Genomic DNA, 20,603 nt, shown 5'->3' on the forward strand with positions numbered 1-20,603 from the left:
ACCCGAGTTAACAAAACTATTACTGAAATGATCTCAGCAGGTCCTTTAATGACAGCAATGAAATGCAGTGCAAAGTTTTTTCGGGATTAAGTTAATTTTCATGGCAAAGAAGGACTATGCAATTCATCAGATCACTCTTCATAACATTCTGGAGTATATGCAAATTGCTATTATAAAAACTTAAGCAGCAACTTTTCCAATTTCCAATATTTATGTAATTCTCAAAATTTTTGGCCACGACTGTATTGTTGGCTACTGCTACAAATATACTTGTGCTACTTGCGTCTGTTTTTTTTGGTCCAGGGTTGCATATTTGCACGAGTAAATAATGACGAATTTATTATTCCAAAACTGAAAGTGTCCAATATTTAGGAGTGGAAATCTCAAACATCTCACAATTAGATTCAATTTCTATTTAAGGAGTCACAAAAGGCTCTATGCTCAAGATTCAGAGGAAATTACAAAATTGGTTACTGCTTGTCAACATAGGATTTATCCATCCTGAATGACTAAGCAAAGTAGTTAGTAAATGAGCACCTAGTAAATTGTTTCACAATGGAAAACTTCAGTAAACAACATATTTTCTGTGTTTGCTCCAATAGCAAAAGAAAAAAAAATCCATGATAAATGTTTTCTATGGCTCTAAAAGAGAAAAAAATATTGACTGATTACAGTGGTCAGAAGACAGAAAGATGTCAAATTTGGCATCACTTCTTCGGCCGTTGTGTTAGAAATACTCATGCAGCATTGTTAACTACATTTGGGCCACAAAATCAGTCATAACCAGTGATTTTCTAATAATAAATAAGCTTTCCATTGATGTATGTTTTGTGGGATTAGGACAATATTTGGCCGAGATACAACTATTTGAATATCTGGAATCTGAGGGTGCAAAAAAAAAATAATAATAATCTAAATACTGAGAAAATCACCTTTAAACCTTGTCCAAATGAAGTTCTTAGCAATGCATATTACTAATCATAAATTAAGTTCTGATATATTTACGGTAGGAAATTTACAAAATATCTTCATGGAGCATGATCTTTATAGCCTGGAAAAATCCAGACCCTAATCTATTAAGATTAAGGGTCAGGGATCAAGCAATGAAAACTGCCTAACTCGAGGGGCGGCACCAAGCATGCATTTGAAACTCTCACTGCACGCAATTGGATAACGCCACGACCAATCACAACAATACACGCTTAGCTACTAGCAGTCAGCAGAGCTAAATGATGTTTCATTAACAAAGTTCGGGAGAAGCGCGTCTGATGCTTAGCGTAAACATCACAAGTCAATCGGCGCCATAGGTTTAAATACAGCTGACTCACCTCAATTCACTCGATGGTTTATCAGTAAACCTCCACCACCCCATCTCATCACTCCGAGTTCTCGCTACTTCTATTGGGGGGTAACGTACTCTGGGTTCGGGCCACTCCCGAGCTCGGAACCCTTCACCGGACAGCACGCCAAACATGCACTACTATTTTCCGGCTAATTATATGTAAGCGTGAACTCGTGAACTGATAGATTAAACTCTTGCCGTATCCGGTCGGCAAAACAGCAAAAACGTCCTTCTTGCAAAGGAACGATTCGAGTTTTCGGTTTTCTGTTCCTCTTTTATATGGAAAGCCAAGTCTAACTCGTTCATTGTAGCGGCCAAAGCCGTTTCAAACAACTTGTTGTTCATCTGTAGCAACAGCGATCTTTCAAAGTTTACTATATGATTCGGACGTCGCAGTGCTGTCATCATCAGCTTAGCTCGCCTCTGGCCCGTCTACATCAGATACACTGATTTGATTGGTTCCCACAATTGCTTACGTATTGCAGTAACCTGCATCATTGCTCGATGCCAGAGTGTCTTGCAGAGACAATTTAAATTGTGCTCTCACGAGACCTCTGGATTTCCAGGGTATGATCTTTACTTAATATCCTAATGATTTTTGGCATAAAAGAAAAATCTATAATTTTGACCCATACAGTGTATTTTTGGCTATTGCTACAAATATACCCATGCTACTTAAGACTGGTTTTGTGGTCCAGGGTCACATTTCTAAAATTTCAATGTAATATACAACAAAGCATAGCATTATAATTATTAAAAAACAGTTACATAATCAGGTTACTTTTTTCAAGTAGCTAGTAAAGTAACATTACTTTTCAATTTACAAGAAAATGAGAGTTACTTTTTCAAATAAGTAACGCAAGTTACTTTGTTTTACCATTTATTAACCGACACCTCTTCTGTCCCCATGTTGAGAGAAATTGGCAATGAGGTGCAGACCAGAGGCAATTTCTTTAGCCTGAGGTTTATTAATTTCACTTTGGTGTGAAATGGCCTTTACAGAAGCCAAAAATATCACTTGTGAGTTTTCAGTTATGAAAATAAATAAGCAAGCCCAGCCAAGGTGACAAAAAGAAATGCAAAAGTAATGTAATGCATTACTTTTTACAAAAACTAAATTTTCTCAACATATAATGTACATATATAATGTACAACTTAACAAAAAAAATACATTTATAATAATAATTTTGGAAATGCTTCATTGTCTGTGAAAATGGTTAATTGGTTTTGAGTTAAGGATCAATACTAAATCTTCAAAGAAAGATGCCCTGATGAACTTTTTTTCCTACTAAATTCTACTTGACATAGGGGCTTTCTTTAAAATTAGTTTTAAGTTGGTCAAGTAATCTCAACATGGCAGCCACTGAGGGGAACCACCCTTACATAGAATAAAACAGCTGTTGAAGATCTTATTTGGCTCTCTCATGTAAATAAATATAAATAATTTTAAATACATCTGATGGAGGTAGTATTCATTTCTTGCAAGTTGATGTAAAAGTAAATAACTTTGCATTCTGCATTAAACTATATAAACATCAAATCATGCCTAAAGATTGTGCTCATGTTACCTGCCACGGTAGTGCTAAGAGGCAGGGCTGCCTCTGCAGTATGGTACGGGTGGACAGCGATCTGAGTCATGGACGGCACTGGAACTCCAGGGAAAGTGACAGCAGTTGCTGCCATAGGAGGATGAGGGCCAGTAGCCACAGAGAACGGATATTGAGCGCCAATAAAAGCAGGGTGCATTCCCTGAGAAGACAAACAGACGCTCTTAAAACCAGGTTGATACGCCTTCCTCGAGTCATATACCTGTTGTTGAAAAATTAAAAGCCACAAAATTAAGTTAATCCAAGTGCAAAAGTGTAAAGATCATCATACACATACAGTATAATCAAACTGGTAGGAGTCTCTCTATATTTATATTCTGCCAGGAATGTTGTGCTATGCATCACTGACTGCCAAGTAAGAGTCTGCATTAGTGCTTAAATTTAGTATTTATCACCTACAGTTAAATGGAGACAAATACTACTACAGACTGAAATAAAAATTCTAAAGCACAGATAATTGAAAACCATAAATCATATCACAAGGAAAGAAAGAGAGCTCATACTTGTGGGAAGGCCGCGCCAGACACGGGGAAGACAGCAGGACGGGGAACGTGCTGAAGAGGGTGGCCCAGATACTGCGGGGTGCAGACGGTGGGCAGATGGGTTTGGATGGTGGTGTAGGGATGCAGGCCTTGTGCATGTGCCATGGCTGAGCCAGGCAGCGCGTGTGATTGGTAGATGGTGGAGCCGACGGAAATGACAGGTACTACGGCGGCTGCCGTCACTGTTGTAGTCACAGCTGCAACACCTGATGGGTCCAAGGCTCCTGTGTTATCCATGATACCACAGCTTCCTTCGGGTGGCGTTCTTCCTGCTCCACCATTGGCCCCACAGCGGCCGGACCCTTCTCGCTGGCCCCCAGAACCTCCACCGACTGTTTGCTCATACAGCCAATACCACTGGTGAGCCACCTCAAACAAGACCTCAGGATAAACACCGCCTCCCTTTGCGGCCTCCTCAACTGCCATGCAAGCTTTCTCCAGCATCACATTATCCTGAAACAAGAACACAGTTAATTAAGGCAACAAGCAGATGATTATGATATAATTAGGGTAAAAATGTGTGGATTATGATGTACAATGAATGTAGGCTGTGCTGGACAATACCTGCTCCTTGCACTGCACCAGAGCTCTCTGAATCTCATTGGGGTTGAGGGCGTGAGCGTGAGGCAAGCAGCTCAAAGCCAGCTCAGCCGCAGCACGCACCATGTTGGGATCGCGTGCTCGTGATGCACGGTCTGCGAGTGACGCCACCTCTGGAGGCGTGAGGTGCCCGTCCCAGCATTCCACCAGGATGTTAAGGGCAGCACTCCCAATCTCCATGGCCTGGCCTGTGTAAACAAGACAAATTCTAATTTAAAATTCAGAATTTAAAAACCAAACAACAGGCAGATTTGCACACCCATTTTTTAGGAAAACTGTAGTAACGGCATCTATCCATCTATATCTACGCATCCATATCTATGCATCCATTTAAATCTATATCCATCTACTCATATCTATCTAGTCTTCCATTTGTATATATCTATCTATTGCAAACCATATATGGACCATTTTACAGACATTTTTATTTTATGCGCCATTTTATTGTTGCAAAGTCAAAGTTAGAAACATCTTGAAAATGTTGAATGTATGAATGCAAATAGTATAATATCTAGGGTACAAATTTCTAATAATTGTGAGTTAATTCTTATATTGTATTTTTAGAATACTTTGGAATATCTATCCTCTCCCCAAATTTGTCAATACCATGTTTTGGTACTGACTGTACATTCTCAGTAGTGACAGTAATGTTTTGGTAGTAACCACATCACATTACAGAATTTTAACCCACATACTAAAACACTAAAATACTAAAAAAATTGCATAACTGTACTAAAATTTTGTTTATTACCTCCAAATAAAGGATTGTGTGTTCACTTCTTTTTTCTTTTTTTTTACTACCGAAACAAGATGACATGTTTCAGTCGTGACTGTTATGGCTGTGACAATTTTATGGGATAACACCCAAAATAAAAATGTTATTACTGAAACGTCACCAAATGTTTTGGTCGTGACTGTTCCGGTAGTGACAATTTTAGATACTTTTAAACCTAGCTCAAATATGCTAATCAGCACATGGTTACTTAGCACAGTTCTGAACAGTTGTATACATATAAAAAAACTAAATGTTATAGAATAACTCCCCCAAAAATGTGTTTATTTATATTTAAAATATGGTGTTTGTCTTTTTTTTTTTCAGATTCACACTTTTGAACACATTAACCTCAAAATGGTGTGGCCTATCTACTCACCATGCAGCTATGAGAGACAGTGACATATCAATATTTTATGATCATAAGTGTAGGGGTGTATTCAAAATCAGTTTCGGTCAATGGACTAAAACAAAGTTTTGTAATTTACAAAGAAAATATAGATTTTTTTTTTTAAATAACAATGGATTTTCATAAATTGAAATGTAGGGGTTTGGGACAGTCACCTCCTAAATGAAAGTACCCACTAAATTTTGATTTTATATATATATAAATATACTGAAATGCATTACTGTAGTACACTCCTCTGAATTGATACTCTGAAGCCAGGTTTATGAATTTAAAAGATTACATTTGCATTTCAAGGGGATAGTCATAAATCAAATTGAAGTTTGTGATCCCTGCAGATTACACAATTATCTCTCACCTGTAATCCAGGACACATGTGAGGAATACGTCCTTGACAGCCAGTTTGGAGACACGAAATTATGCAGGCCGAGGGCATACAGGCCAATTTCAAAGGCACACAGATGCAGGTTGCGGTGGGGCCCCTGATGGCCTCCACTGGCAGAGGGTTGAGTGAAAATAGAGGTGGAGCTGTTTCCACCAGCTTTAATCAGCACAGTCTTGGCCAGCTCAAAGTAAAAATGGGCAGCTGCCTCGGACGGCTGGTTGGGCACGTGTGGAGCGTGGCATTCAGGTCGGCGGCCTTTATACCTAAGAGGGAAAGTAGTAATGTGTGACAAACTGTAGACATAGAGGATCAGAGAATCTGTTTTGACTCTGAAGAAAAACGAATGATTCAATCAACAGCTACTGAATTAGAGATTTACAGCTGCAATCAAAATTATTCAACCTCTCAGAGATTCAAGTACTTCACAAATACATGCTTTTCTGAAGATCCAGGATGTTATAAAATGGATCTATACTAGTTCATTTAAAAGTGATAATGTCAGTATATAATGTTTTTGAGTTATAGAATTTTTTTTAATAACACAGCTATGTTGATGCCTGGTACAAAAAAGGCAAAGCTTATAAGCAGAAGAACACCATCTCCATCGTCAAACATTGAGGTGGATCCATCCTGTTATGGGGTTGTTTTACTGTGGCAGAAAGTGTATGACTGCATGAGTGACATCATGGATTCTTTGAAGTATCAGGCCATTTTGACAAGAATTGTGATGCTTTTGGTGCAAAGACTGGGATGGCTGTTCTGCAGGAAAGCCCACTGATCTTCAGATTTAGTTCTCATTGAAAATATTTGTTTAAATTTGAAAGCAGTGGCAAAGTGAAAAGATTATCAGTTATCTGAAAGCTTTTTCAGGCGAGAAATGGGCCAAGATTGCATTAGAGAGGTGACAGAAGTTTTTAAGCATAATTTTGAACATGAATGTTTAGAGTCAATTTGATTTGTATCATGATTCATCAATATTACATTCTCAGAATCACTCAAATGTCTATTAATAAACTCTCTAATAGTGTACTGATGCCTTTGTTGAGTTTTGTTAAAATTTTGTACTCAGCAGCGAAATGTTTTGCCGATCAAGGGGGTTAAATTATTTTGATTGCAACTGTAATTGTTTGCTGAGGGCTCAAAAACAAATACTAATGGACAAGTGCCTAAAAATGAGACCAAATCCTCAAAAGAGGCAATGAGGGTAAAAAGGCTATAGGCTTGTCTCACCTGCTGGTGTCTGTACTCTTGGCTCTGGCTCCTCCTCCAGCTCTGCGTGAGCCGCTGGATGATGACGAGCCAAGTGAATCAGAGGAAGAGCTGCTAATGCTGTCACTGTCCTGGCCTCTCCCCCAGGAAGCAGCTGTCCAACCACCTCGAAGTGGACGTCTACTGAGGGTAGGAGAGCTGTCTGAGGTGGTCTCTGGAGCACTGCTGTCAATGCTTGCCATGCCTAAAAACACATCAGAAGAAACATGACCCTTCACACTTTCAAATTTTGTTATGCACAGTTAAAAATTATAAAGAAAATAAAATAATAATAAATAATAGAACATTAAGTTTGGAAGCAACTTTTTAAAAAGGCTAGAGGGTAAATGAGTAATATGAATTGTTTCCTGTAATTTTGACCTCTTGTGACAAAAATAAACAACACAGGTGCTGCATCAGATGTACTCTTCTGTCCAGGTAACAAACCCACTGTTTCTCACCGGTGTGTTTCTTTTTCTGTCGTACAGGTGATCCCCAGCAGCGCGTGCCGTATGCCCCACGGCCCCCCAGTGCCAGACGACTGGGCACAGTGCCCTCAGGCTTGAAGGGTGCAGCTTCGCTTTGCTGCTCACAGGAGGTCGACTGTGTACCCTCTGCCAAAACAAGAAGTATGAGAGAGATAAAATTAAACTGGGTCACTACAAACTCCATAAGGACCCAACAATAACATTTCGGCAATTTTCCTCTGCAACTGAAGCATCTACTCATGACACTTTGGTGGATGTGGTTTACCTTGATCTCTGTTGTCAGTGATGCCATCTCCCGTCACTGCGCTCTGAACTCCACCACTCACTAAACCGCCCTGCTGCCCCGCCGTTCCACCACCGGTCACACCCTGCACAGCAGCTGATGTTGCTGAAGGGGTGTGCTTTGACACTCCCCCCGTGGCTCCGCTGGCACCATGGGTGGCGTGTTTGGATGGGCTCTTTTGGCTGCTGGTGGCTGGTTTGCTAGAGTAGAACGAGCTCAGAGTCTGAGGCTTATGGGTCTGGCTTTCACGATCCAAAAGCTTGTCCAGAATCTACACAAGGATGAAATCAAACATTAATAGTTTAAGGCATTTACTGCATCTTAAATATGATATCATGGCTAGGACTCTCAGTGCAAGTATGGATGTTCCTAAAGGTAACATGAATAAATTATGACAAAAATAAAATTAAGCTATTTTTAAGAAAATTAACACTTATTCAGTATCTCATCATTTAACTCCTCTTCAGCACCAAATCAAAATATTTGGATTTGTATCATAGATTTTTGACACTGAAGACTGGAGTGAATAACGGCAGGTAAAAATTGAGCTTTGCCATCACAGGAATAAATTTAATTTTAAAATATAAATTTAAATTGCAATAATATTTCACAATATTTCTGATTTATTCATTGTATAAAAAAAATCTGCCTTAGTAAGCTTAACAGACATTTGTGACCAAAGCTGGCAAAATGAGTTGGAATGAGTACATTTTGAAAAAAGTTCTGATCCATTAAAGGTCCCATATTGTCAAAATCGAAATTTCCTGGCTTTTTTCATGATAACTGAGGTCTAGGGGCTATGTAACTACCATATGAGTTTCAAAGCAGTCAATCCACAGTAAACTGCACACAGCCTGCTTAAAGTAGCTGTTTCTTTTCACAAGCCGCTGTGACTTCCGTACAGATGTGACGTCCGATCTACTCAGTCACCGCCTACCACCCCGAAAGCCAACCACCGTCCCACCCTCCTTTTGTCAAACCCAGACAATATCGTGTCCATAACATTGCTAAGCAACAACAACACGAAAACAAGTCGAGAAAACCCTGTTCAGTCGATAGATGTCAGGAAACTACATCATTGCACAGGCTTCCGAACAACGTGAATATAAGAGAGCCTCTTTCACTCAGCGATTCCGGTAAATACACGGATAATGTGTCCCATGATTTGTTCCGGAGTTGTTTGATTTGGTTCATTCACAGTTGTTTTCCGGAATCTGTGCGTGCTTTACACAACCCATAAAGACATGTGACGTTTGGATGCGAGATGTAATGCGACGCGTACGTTTCACTAAACTGAAACTAACCTGAACAAACTGTGCTTCAGCGCTGATAGTGAGGAGCTGGCTCTGCCTGATCGCTGCTTCATTCCACTTTGCACGTATTTTTTCTTGTGAAGAGTCGCATGATAACGTGCATCATCACAACAACACTGCCTTTATAGTTCTGGCTTTTGTTCACACAGCGCTCGTTCCCGTAATTTTCCAGAATCAGCGCGCATTGTGAAAGGGGCTTTACTAAAGCAACAGTTATGTAGCTTACTGCATTCGGTGTTTGAAAAAGAAAAAACATTAATGATCATTCTGAAATATCCTGTTGAGTATCAGCAAGCTAGGCTCTCTCTATGGCTCTGGGTTCGGCTACAACAATACATGACCGTAGTTACCTGTGGTTGGCCTGGCTGTGCGTCACTCAGAAAACAACAGGTCAATCAGAAGAGAGGCTCATGAATATTAATTAGATGGGCCAAAATCAACCTGTTTTTGACAGAGCTCCTAAAAAAGGAGCTGTAAAAATATATTGAGATGGATTTTGGCACTTATACCACAAATATATATTCTTAAGGACATCAACAACTAAAATAAACCTCCAGAAATGTGTACAATATGGGACCTTTAAAATGCCCTCAAAATGATATATGACTTGTTAGAATCAGACAAAAAAATGACTGAGCTACAGCCATTTGAAGACAATAAAGTCAGCAGAGTTGATTATGAGAGAAATCCAGTTAAAGTCTTCTGAAGACTCCAAAGCAAACCGACAAAGAAAGTTTTTTTCCCTCCAATGCTTTTCTTAATAATAATTACTATATTAATCACAATATTGCTATTTTTATTCTATTTGTATTATTAAAAATAAGATCAAAGATGCAAATAAACAGTAGCTTAATCAAAAGCAGTGACTGATTCAGTCTTTTCTTTTAATGTTTATTAACATTGAGACAGATCTATATTAAGGCCTACTGTAATGCATTGATCTAATATAATGTTACACTTCAGATTTTTTCCCCAACAATTAAATAAACATTCATGTAAGACATAACAGATTATGTTTGTGTAAATTTTGCCAAGACGCATTCGCAATAATGGACTTTATAGGGAGATTGTGCACTCTTGGCGCGTCCTATGCATGGGCTTTGCAAAGGTCAGTCAGCGCAATCGTTTTGTTTTCATCAGCATGGGTTTAAAAATCATATTTCACTGGTTTGGACTCATGTCATCGAGAATTCAATATGAATGTTCAAAAAGCTGGAATGCTGCGCTTTGCAACAATAGACCTACAACTTGTGAGAAGCAGAAACAGCTGACCAGAAGTGAGCTGAGAAAAAGGAAACTCTCAGAAAACGTACAAATAAAGATAATTTTAGATGTTTGTTTATTATTTATAGCATTGGAATCGCTAAAAGAGGGCTTAAACTTATTTTTGTGAAAATCTCAAATTCTACCAAAACTGACATGTCACTTCTTTTACAGTATACATTCCGACTCATTTTGCTAGCACAGGTGACATTTTTTTTTTTAATTTTAAATGAACTTTTAAATGGTAGTTTATATTCAAGTATGTTCCTCAAACTACGCTATCACGAGGCTTCAGAAAACTGTAACTTTAGCTGATATACATTATATGAATAACATCAAAACACCTGCCTTTTTAAGCTTGCTTTGGTCATCTTTATAGGTGATCATCAGTGCTAGAGCCAGGTCTCCTTTCTCTCTCCGTGTACCTTCACATAGCAGAGGATGCTCTGCCTCACTGACCGTTGTCTTCATACCTTAAAAAAACAGAGAGCGAGAAAAGGAGAGACAATTAGAACAGAAAGAAAGAGAATGTATTTAGCAAAGAACATTAATGCTGGTTGGTTTTGTGTGTTTTTTTTATTTTTATTGATTCTTACCAAGAGCTGCTACAGCTGCCTCAAATCCCAGCTCCTCATCACCAGGCATTTCATTGTTACGGTTCCGGCTAGGAGGTCGAGAGCCCGTGGGAGAGACCACTGCAACAGGCAAGTGAAAAGATAAAAAAAATATGAAAAATGAGCACAGGGATTTGGGGCTTTTAAAGAGCATTTATAAAATGGTGGGAAAAGGTAGATGTGTGACTTACCAGGGGTGCAGAGTACGTCAAATATGAAGCTTGCCAACATTAGAGGCAGAACCGGCCGATAGTCGCAAAAGTTTCCATCACGGAGTTGCTCTGCTCGGTCCCTTATGGAAGTCATTTCTACAAGACCCAGAGGAATCTTCTTCAGCAGAGCCACTACCTCTGACTCCTGATATGCCAGCTTCACCTAACACAAGAGCACAGTAACTTAGATTTATGGGACTCACACAATTTGAATTGTCTCTGCAAGACACTCTGGCATCGAGCAATGTTGAACATTACTGCATTACGTAAGCAGTTCTGGGAACCAATCAAATCGGTGTATCTGATGTAGGCGGGCCAGAGGCGAGCTAAGCTGATGACGACAGCCGGAATGAAGATGGCTACAGTTGAACACCAGTTGTTTGAAACGGCTTTGGCCGCTACAACGAACGAGTTAGACTTGGCTTTTCATATAAAAGAGGAACAGAAAACCGCGCTTGAATCGTTCCTTTGCAAGAAGGACGTTTTTGCTGTTTTGCCGACTGGATACGGCAAGAGTTTAACCTATCAGTTAGCGTATATCACCGTGTATTGTTGTGATTGGTCGTGGTGTTATCCAATTGCGTGCAGTGAGAGTTTCAAATGCATGCTTGCTGCCGCCCCTCGAGTTAGGCTGTTTTCATTGCTCGATGTCAGACCCTTAATCTTAATAGATTAGGGTCTGGATTTTTTCCAGGCTAGATAGTTTACCCAATATATGAAAACTGTGTCCTTTCAAACCTGTAAGACCTTTGTTCATCTTCGCAACACAAATTAGGATATTTCTGAAGAAATCCAAGAGCTTTCTGACCCTGTATAGACAGTAACACAACTACAACGTTCAAGGCCCAAGTATTCTCGCTACTTTATAAAATTAAGGTTGAACCACTGATGTCACATGGACTATTTTAACTATGTCCTTACTACCTTTGTGGGCCTTGAATGTGGTAGTGGTGTTGCTGTTTTTTGAGGGTCAGAAAGCTCTTGAATTTCATCAAAAATACCTTAATTTGTGTTCCGAAGATGAACAAAGGTGCAAAGAACGAAGGTCTTGCTGGTCTGGAAAGTCATGAGGGTGAGTAATTAATGACAATTTTCATTTTTAGGTCAACTATCCCTTTAATAATATTATAATACTACAGACTTCCTATATCAGCCAAGCCAATCACATCCCCAACAAGAAACTATACTGTCATACTAGCAGATCACCAGGTTAATGTGATGAGCATAATTTCTGCTTTACCTCCAGAGCTTTAGTAGAAGCTGGCGGTCTCTGCAGCTCCAGGGAGAACATGCCAGTGTTGAATGCCAGGTTATGGAGTTCTAGCCTCTCACTCAACACAGTCAGCAGGAAGGCTACTTTAGACAGGGTGTTAGTGGCCACCTGTGTCTGCTTAGTGGTCGACACCTTACTCTTTTTACCCTAAACAAGAGGTGAGCACAAGCATGATTGTATGACAGCTAAAACCTCTGAGAAAACACTGAAAGAAAACAACTGTTTTTGTACCTTTGTCTGTGGCTGCTCCACCTTCAGGTCAGGAGGGTTAGCCAGCAGATCTCGAGCAAGTTCAACAGCCAATCGGCATGCGTCATTACTATAGCCATGAGCATAGAGAGCCTCCGCACAGGCAAACAGTATCTGCAACAAACCATTATACCATTGAAAATCTTTTACAATTCAGTGCAATTAAGTCTGAAATTGTGACCCTGGACCACAAAACCAGATTTATACATCATCTTTTCATTGATGTATGGTTTGTTAGGATAGGACAATATTTAGCCGAGATGCAACTATTTCAAAATCTGGAATCTGAGGGTGCAAAAAAGTCTAAATATTAAGAAAATCACATTTAAAGTTGTCCAAATTAAGTTCTTAGCAATGCATATTACTAATCAAAAATTAAGTTTACATATTTACGGTAGGAAATTTACAAAATATTTTCATGCAACATGATCTTTACTCAATATCCTAATGATTTTTAGCATAAAGAAAAATGGATAATTTTGACCCATACAATGTATTTTTGGCTATTGTGACAAATACACCTGTGCTACTTCAGAATAGTTTGTAGTCCAGGGTCTAAATTAAATTTAAACAAAAAATCCTTAGACCATAAAAATATGGTTCAAAATTAGCTTTTTGCAACATCAGCCATTATTTTAAGTATTTTACAACAGTACATATACTGAATTAAGCCACTCACAAAAGCATAATTTGCTGAATTAACATGAATAATAATACACTAATAGACCACAAATATATATATTTTTTAGATTCATTTATATTTTTTTTAGTTTTTTTTTATGCATCCCAGATAAAGTAGACACATTTTCCACCGAGCCAGTTCATTTAGAAGACACAGTTTTACATTTAGCTCTTGTAGTGTTAAATGTGGACCCTACTTTTCAAGCACATAATGTTTGGGAAAAAAAACACAATTCACCTCCATCCTGCCCTCCTGCTCCAGAGGTTTAATCCCAGCAAAGATGTCTGGCTCTTCCTCATGGTTGCTGTCTGTAACCCCTCTATCTGCTCCCTCTTCTGATGCAGCGCTAAGGTAATACGCTTGATAGTCATCTTCACCCACAGCATCTGCTCCTGCTGCTGCCTCAGCTGCCTGAGGTCCCGAGGCCCCCGAAGGCCCGCTTCCATCTCCCTCTCTGTGGCCCCGCTGAGCCTTGCCGGGGAGCGACGCAGATGGCTGAGTATCATCTACGGGGTCCTCGTCTCCTCCGTTCTCATCCAGATCTGCCTCCACTTCCACCTCTTTCTCCATAGCTACCACTACTGGAGCTGCAATAGAGCAGGCATGGGCATCAGCAGAGGGCAGCACACGTTTTGTCTCAAATGCACGGTCTTTTGAAGTATTACCGCTGTATTTGAGTGGCTCTCGCAGAAGAGGGCTGGGTGAGGGCAACATCTCCGGTGGAGGTGGAAGGAAATCAAAGGTGTTAGATGCCTCCGCTCCAAGCGCCAGGCTGGAGCCATCATCCAAACTCAACTCTGCCATGTCAGGCTCTAGAGAGCTGTCTTCACTGCTAGTTCGCCGTTTAGCGCTAGGGTGCTTCCCGCTTACGCCACTTGAACTTCCACATAAACCCTTGTTGCCCTGTGTAAGCTTGGCCTTGCTACCAGCTGATGGGGAGGAGCTACTGGCTTTATACATGCTTTTACCTCCCTCCGGAAGTGAGAGAGAGACCCTTCCACCCAGACAAACCAGCACACCTCCACTGTTCACTCCTGACACTCCTTTCCTCTTGCCCACAATGGTCTCCTTAGGGCGGACAGCCACCTCCTGCTGGGGAAGATGGGAGTTGCTCCGTGACTTGTGGTCAGAAGCACCTTCTGACAATCCACCGCGAACTCCTTCTCCTGGTTCCCCGCTGGTCCCAGCTTTAGCGCCCCGTTGCTGCTGTACCGCTCTGGCCCAACAAAATGAGGCATTTTTCTTATCTGCATTGCAATAGGTGATGCCAGGTAAAGGGTAGGCCACTTCCCAGTTGAAGTAGCAGCACTCCACAGCTGGTTTGAAGCCCTGGAAGAGTTTGTCAAGAGACTTGCGGTGCTGCCCCCGTTTCACGATCTCTATTACTTTCAGGTGCCACTGCTTTAGCTGGGCAGCAAGTTCCAAACGCCTGAAGAGTCACAAGGAGAAAGGCAAAACAACATTACCCTACCTTAGTGTTGACAAATACAGCCACAAATCTTTAAGTCAAGGTAATCTAGATGAAAATCACAACAAATATGAGTCACTACTACAAACTTGCTCACCTCTGGGGACTCATGGTGGGGTCTAGCACTGCCAGTCTCCATAAAACAACCATTTCATCACACATGCTGGCACATGCATGTGCTGCAACCTCTGTCTGGCCATTACTGCGACCTGTGTGACCGCTAGCACTACTGTGAGAGGCCGACGTCCTCACACTATACCACCAGCCAATGATCTAGAGGAAATACAGAGAGAGCAGTAGAACATCATTAGAACAGACGTCAGATTAAAACATCTCCAAACAAATATTAATCACATATTCCAAACCCGTAAGACCTTCATTCATCTTAGGAACATAAATTAAGGTGTTTTTGATGAAAACCGAGAGCTTTCAAGACCCAGAAAGGTAGTAGGGCACTGATAAAGTTCATGTGACACAAGCGGTTCAATGTTAATTTTATGAAGCTACGAGAATATTTTTGCATGTATCGTGGTACTCTCGTGAACATGCATCAAAGACTGACAGGGAAGAGAAAAATCGGTTGAATAAAGTCATTATTTTTGTTTTCTTCGTGCACAAAAAGTATTCTTGTAGCTTCATAAAATTACGGGTTGAACCACTGATGTCACATGGACTATTTTATTGATGTCCTTACTACCTTTCTGGGCCTTGAACGTGTCAGTTGCGTTGCAGTCTATGCAGCTAGTAAGCTCTCAGATTTTATCAAAAATATCTTAACTTGTGTTCCAAAGATGAACAAAGTTATTGCGGGTTTGGAATGACATGAGGGTTAGTAATTATAGACAATTTTATTTTTGGGTGAACTATCCCTTTAAGGAGTAAAAAAAAAACTGTAGACTTTCCTATGAATTTGCCATGGTTTAAATGCAGGTACAAATGTGACAACTGTTTGCATCAGGATGACGCAATTTTGTACATATGAAACTGTCACCCTGGTGTGTTAAGTGTGGCCGAGTCAGGTTTGTACCTGTTCATGGGTGAGACACTGCTCGGTGAGGATTTCTAACAGAGGCGCAGCGTTGCTGTCTCTCCTCTTAAACATCTCTCTGACGATGGACAGAAGGTTCCAGATGCCCTCTGGCTCTCTACCTCGCAGGGGCCTCAGCAAACATGCCCATTCGGCAGCTGCCGGAGGCTCAGTGGATGACAGGTACATGGAGTTCACATCACTGAGAACAACAAGTGAGAAAAAGAACATTTAGTTCATCCATCTGTTTGCAGTTCATCTTTATCCACACAAATTAGACAAATAAATAAATAAGCAACTTCACACTTATGATGCTATTTTCTCCCCCTAAAACGTAACTAAATGTGTTAAACCATTACAATTTGAGGTTGCCTTTAATTTTTCAAGTGTAAATGTGTTTTATAAGATAAACAAAGCAAAATCTATGAAAAAGCACCTCACATGAAATCTGCTCAAGTATGCCTGATTGGGAAACTTCAAAGATTGATAATTTACTCACCCCCATGTCATCAAAAATGTTCATGTCTTACTTTCTTCAGTCGCAAACAAATAAATTTTTTTGAGAAAACATTCCAGGATTTTTCTCCATATAGTGGACTTCTAAGGTGGGCAAATTTGGGGTTAAAGGTCCAAATTGTTTTCAATGCAACTTCAACTTTTAATCACAAATGCTTATATTGCTCTAGCTCGACCTCATACATTATGTAGTCATGGAATTGTGTAGAGCCCTTTGCAGCTTTTTGAAAAAAGAAAGACATGAACATTTTACATGACATTAGGGTGAGTAAATTTATTCAGGAAGTCAACTAATCCTTTCAGAAATTGTGCTATAGGTACAGTAGTACTAGACTGGCTGTTTTTACCTAAACACAACAGGTGATGGGCCACAGAACTTGTGCAAGGTCTTCTTTATGTTGTCACTGAGGGTGGATTCATCCAGATACCAGGTGCTCTGATCAGAGGCTGAAGGGCCAGCAGTAGGATCTATTAAACCAATCGTTACAAAAGAAAAATGAGGAATTACAAGGTCCAAAAACCTCCACAGAAAATGAGAAATTTAGAAATTCATTAATTGTGGTTTGTAGGTGAGTCCATACCCGGGGCTCCACACACGGTGTTAATAGCGGTAGACTGGGAGGACAGAAGCTCATCCAAAAGACGCTGAGCTGTCGGCAAAATCTGCAGATACAAAACGAATACAAAGCAAATCACAAAGCCAGAAATTAATTTATCACTAAAGACAAATAATCAGGAAAAAAAGAAAAATGTTTTGTTCTGAGATGGCGGTATTGAAGAAAAGGAAACAAGATTCCATCATCACACTATATTAAACAATCACATATATCTAATATAAAACATTTAATAAAAAAGATGTATAAAAACCATGTAATTTTAACATGATTTTTTTATATTTATTATAATTTTAAAAATTTTTATATATAAGCATTAAGTGATTCTTACACCCTGTATATTTTCTTTAGACAAAATATGAGGCAGATAACAATAACCAATAATATTTAAATTCCAAATGCTAATAAGTGTTTACAGAACCACACCAAAGCTATAACCACAGAACCATGATACAAACCGAACTGTGAGGAAATCTGAGCCGTCACACCCTAATAAGGACAATGAGGCCACTGTGTGCACTTCATCACAGTTATTTAAAGCTGTGAACGAAACTTAGGAGCTCAGAGAAGCTATGAGCAATGAGGCCATCTCTACAATTTATAAAAACGAATAAATAATGCATGTCTCACCTGCTGTGGGAGTTCACTGATGAGGTATTGTGCAAACTTCTGGAGTTGATCCCGCTGTAGTCTGGACAGGGATTCTGACACAGGTGCTCGAAGACACACTGCAGAGGCCTATAAACAAACACATGCCAAGAATCACTGATATCTGAGGTTGACATTGGCTGACAGATACAACTGAAATCAAGCATCAGTGCTTTAACTTTCACTCACTAGTGCAAACTAAACCAGGAGCAGGCTGCTCATTAGCAAACACTCTGTGCATTTCTAATGTGTCTGGAGGCTTTGATGCCTTCAGGTGGCTGTCCCAGTGTGCAGTCACCTGGTACTCTCCTTCAGCATGTGTCTCCACCATGAGCAGAAAACCCCTCATTTGCAAATGGCCCATACATAATATATGAGCTCCAGATAGACACGCTTTGAGCTGATCAGAGCTAATTCTCTCTTTAGCTCATAGTGAGGTTATTAAAGAGAATGCGGAGCATCCCGTGGGGGGAGCATCGTGAGCTACTGGAGTGAAATGTGTTGGCCGTGTCTGGGAGATGGAGGACGGAGAGGAGAGCAGGGTGGATGAAGAATGGACCTGGAGAACTGCACTAAGAAGGATAAGGAGGACGGAAACGTTTAGGATTCCTGGACAACACCCCAGCAGAGCTGGGGATTAGCCACGTTGCTAAACCATCTGAAAACATCAGAAGTATTGTAAGTCAGTGTTTTTCAAACTGCAAAATCAAGTTAAAAAAAAAAACATAATATACAGCGGTGTGAAAAAGTGTTGGCCCCCTTCCTGATTTTTAATTTTTTTGCATGTTTGTCACACTTTAATGTTTCAGATCATCAAACAAATTTAAATATTAAATCAAAGATAACACAAGTAAACACAACATGCAGTTTTTTTTTTATTATGAAGGGAAAATAAAATCCAAACCCACAAGGCCCTGTGTGAAAACGTGTTTGCCCCCTAAACTGAATAACTGGTTGGGCCACCCTTAGCAGCAACAACTGCAATCAAGTGTTTGCGATAACTTGCAATGAGTCTGTTACAGCGCTGTGCAGGAATTTTGGCCCACTCATCTTGGCAGAATTGTTGTAATTCAGCCACACTGGAGGGTTTTCGAGCATGAACTGCCTTTTTAAGGTCATGCCACAGCATCTTAATAGGATTCAGGTCAGGACTTTGACTAAGCCACTCCAAAGTCTTCATTTTATTTTTCTTCAGCCATTCAGAGGTGGATTTGCTGGTGTTTTTTATCATTGTCCTGCTGCAGGACCGAAGTTCGCTTCAGCTTGAGGTCACAAACAGATGGCCAGACATCCTTCAGGATTTTTTGGTAGACAGCAGAATTCACTATTCCATTTATCACAGCAAGTCTTCCAGGTCCAGAAGCAGCAAAACAGCCCCAGACCATCACACTTCCACCACCACCATATTTTACTGTTGGTATGATGTTCTTTTTCTGAAATGCTGTGTAATTTTACGCCAGATGTAATGGGACACACACCTTCCAAAAAGTTCAACTTTTGTCTCGTCAGTCCACAGAGTATTTTCCCAAAAGTCTTGGATCATCAAGATGTTTTCTGGCAAAACTGAGACGAGCCTTTATGTTCTTTTTGCTCAGCAGTGGTTTTCGTCTTGGAACTCTGCCATGCAGGCAGGAGTCCCAAAGCTTTAGAAATGGATTTAAAACCTTTTCCAGACTGATAGATCTCAATTACTTTCTTTCTCATTTGTTCCTGAATTTCTCAACATGATGTGTAGCTTTTGAGGATCATGTGGTCTATTTCACTTTGTAGGGCAGGTCCTATTTAAGTGATTTTTTGATTGCGAACAGGTGTGGCAGTAATCAGGCCTGGGTGTGGCTAGAGAAACTGAACTCAGGTGTGATAACCCACAGTTATGTGGGGGGCTTTTTCACACAGGGCCATGTGGGTTTGGACTTTTTTACCTTCATAAAAAAACGTCATTTAAAAACTGCATGTTGTGATTACTTGTGTTATCTTTGATTAATATTAAAATTAGTTTGATGATCTGAAATATTAAAGTGCGACAAACATGCAAAAAAATTAATCAGGAAGGGGGTCAACACTTTTTTTACACCACTGTATATATTTAGGTCAAAGGTTTGGGCAAAAGTTACTGTCAAATGCATAAATGTAGATACAGTTTTAACTATTTTTTGGTTCATTATATTATATTATATTATACATATTTTGGAATTTGAAGATCAGGGGAAATTTAACTTATTTCGTCTTCTGGGAAACATGCAAGTATCTTCTGTAGCTTCAGAAGTCCAGTACTAAATTAAAAAATATGATATTTAGGTAACATAAGAAACATCTACACATCTTCATTTTGTTCAAAACTTTACACCCCTGGCTTTTAATGCATCATTTTTCCTTCTGGAGCATCAGTGAACATTTGAACCTTCTGTAATAGTTGCATATCCTCATAACTGAGTCTCTCAGTTGTCCTCAGTGTGAAAAGATGGATCTCAAAATCATACAGTCATTGCTGAAAAGGGTTCAAATAAACAAAAATGCTGAAATATCTATACATTGTGAGACCTTTTTCTGAAGAACAGCTGTGGATCATACAGGTAACAACATGGCATTAAGAATCAAGTGTATGTAAACTTTTAAACTGTCATTTTTAAAAATTCAGAACCCTCACTGATTGTTATGGCAGTGTTCATCCTGACAAAATGTGGACACTGTGATACTGTAAATGGTTTTAGGTTTGGGTTCATGTAATATTTGACAATTCAAGTAACTGGCAAATTTGAAAAGTCATTAAAACTAACTCAAAGACAGCATTCCAGCAAAGGGTTGCCAGGTAATTACCCTTGTGGTTACTATTCCCAAGCAGTTTAGGGGACATTATGTTCATTTTAGTGAAGATAAGGACCATTTATAATTTTTTAAACAGTAAAGAGTTGTTTTTAATGCAAGTTGCAACCAGTTGCAACCAGCACAATTCGGATGGTGGGATGTATTGATGCAAGTTTAGCTGTGAGGATAGTCTGACAGCTCTTCACACATGAAAAAAACCACACAAGCCCACTCAAATAGTTAAAG

The 20,603-nt window shown here is 39.8% G+C and overlaps 1 protein-coding gene across 5 annotated transcripts in view; it reads right to left on the bottom strand.

Moving 5' to 3' along the window:
• Positions 1-20,603, bottom strand: part of zswim8 (zinc finger, SWIM-type containing 8) — a 48,949-nt gene that overhangs the window by 11,872 nt on the left and 16,474 nt on the right. For 3 of the 5 annotated variants that reach the window (XR_012353767.1, XM_073834054.1, XM_073834057.1), the window contains exons 5-22: positions 17,535-17,642; positions 16,872-16,953; positions 16,638-16,758; positions 15,775-15,976; positions 14,845-15,020; positions 13,517-14,708; positions 12,580-12,711; positions 12,316-12,495; positions 11,055-11,238; positions 10,846-10,944; positions 10,598-10,722; positions 7,656-7,944; positions 7,364-7,516; positions 6,885-7,107; positions 5,628-5,917; positions 4,056-4,279; positions 3,453-3,944; positions 2,911-3,151 (exon numbers count right to left, since the gene is read on the bottom strand). Coding sequence is in view for 4 of the 5 variants with exons in the window: in XM_073834054.1 (XP_073690155.1) it covers positions 2,911-3,151; positions 3,453-3,944; positions 4,056-4,279; positions 5,628-5,917; positions 6,885-7,107; positions 7,364-7,516; positions 7,656-7,944; positions 10,598-10,722; positions 10,846-10,944; positions 11,055-11,238; positions 12,316-12,495; positions 12,580-12,711; positions 13,517-14,708; positions 14,845-15,020; positions 15,775-15,976; positions 16,638-16,758; positions 16,872-16,953; positions 17,535-17,642 (4,513 nt within the window). In the remaining variant the exon portion in view is untranslated. The remainder of the gene's footprint in view (positions 1-2,910; positions 3,152-3,452; positions 3,945-4,055; positions 4,280-5,627; positions 5,918-6,884; positions 7,108-7,363; positions 7,517-7,655; positions 7,945-10,597; positions 10,723-10,845; positions 10,945-11,054; positions 11,239-12,315; positions 12,496-12,579; positions 12,712-13,516; positions 14,709-14,844; positions 15,021-15,774; positions 15,977-16,637; positions 16,759-16,871; positions 16,954-17,534; positions 17,643-20,603) is intronic. The other 2 variants (XM_073834056.1, XM_073834055.1) reach the window with 2 other exon arrangements.

The sequence above is a fragment of the Garra rufa genome, chromosome 2 (genome assembly GCF_049309525.1).
Source record: "Garra rufa chromosome 2, GarRuf1.0, whole genome shotgun sequence".
Classification (NCBI taxonomy): domain Eukaryota; kingdom Metazoa; phylum Chordata; class Actinopteri; order Cypriniformes; family Cyprinidae; genus Garra; species Garra rufa.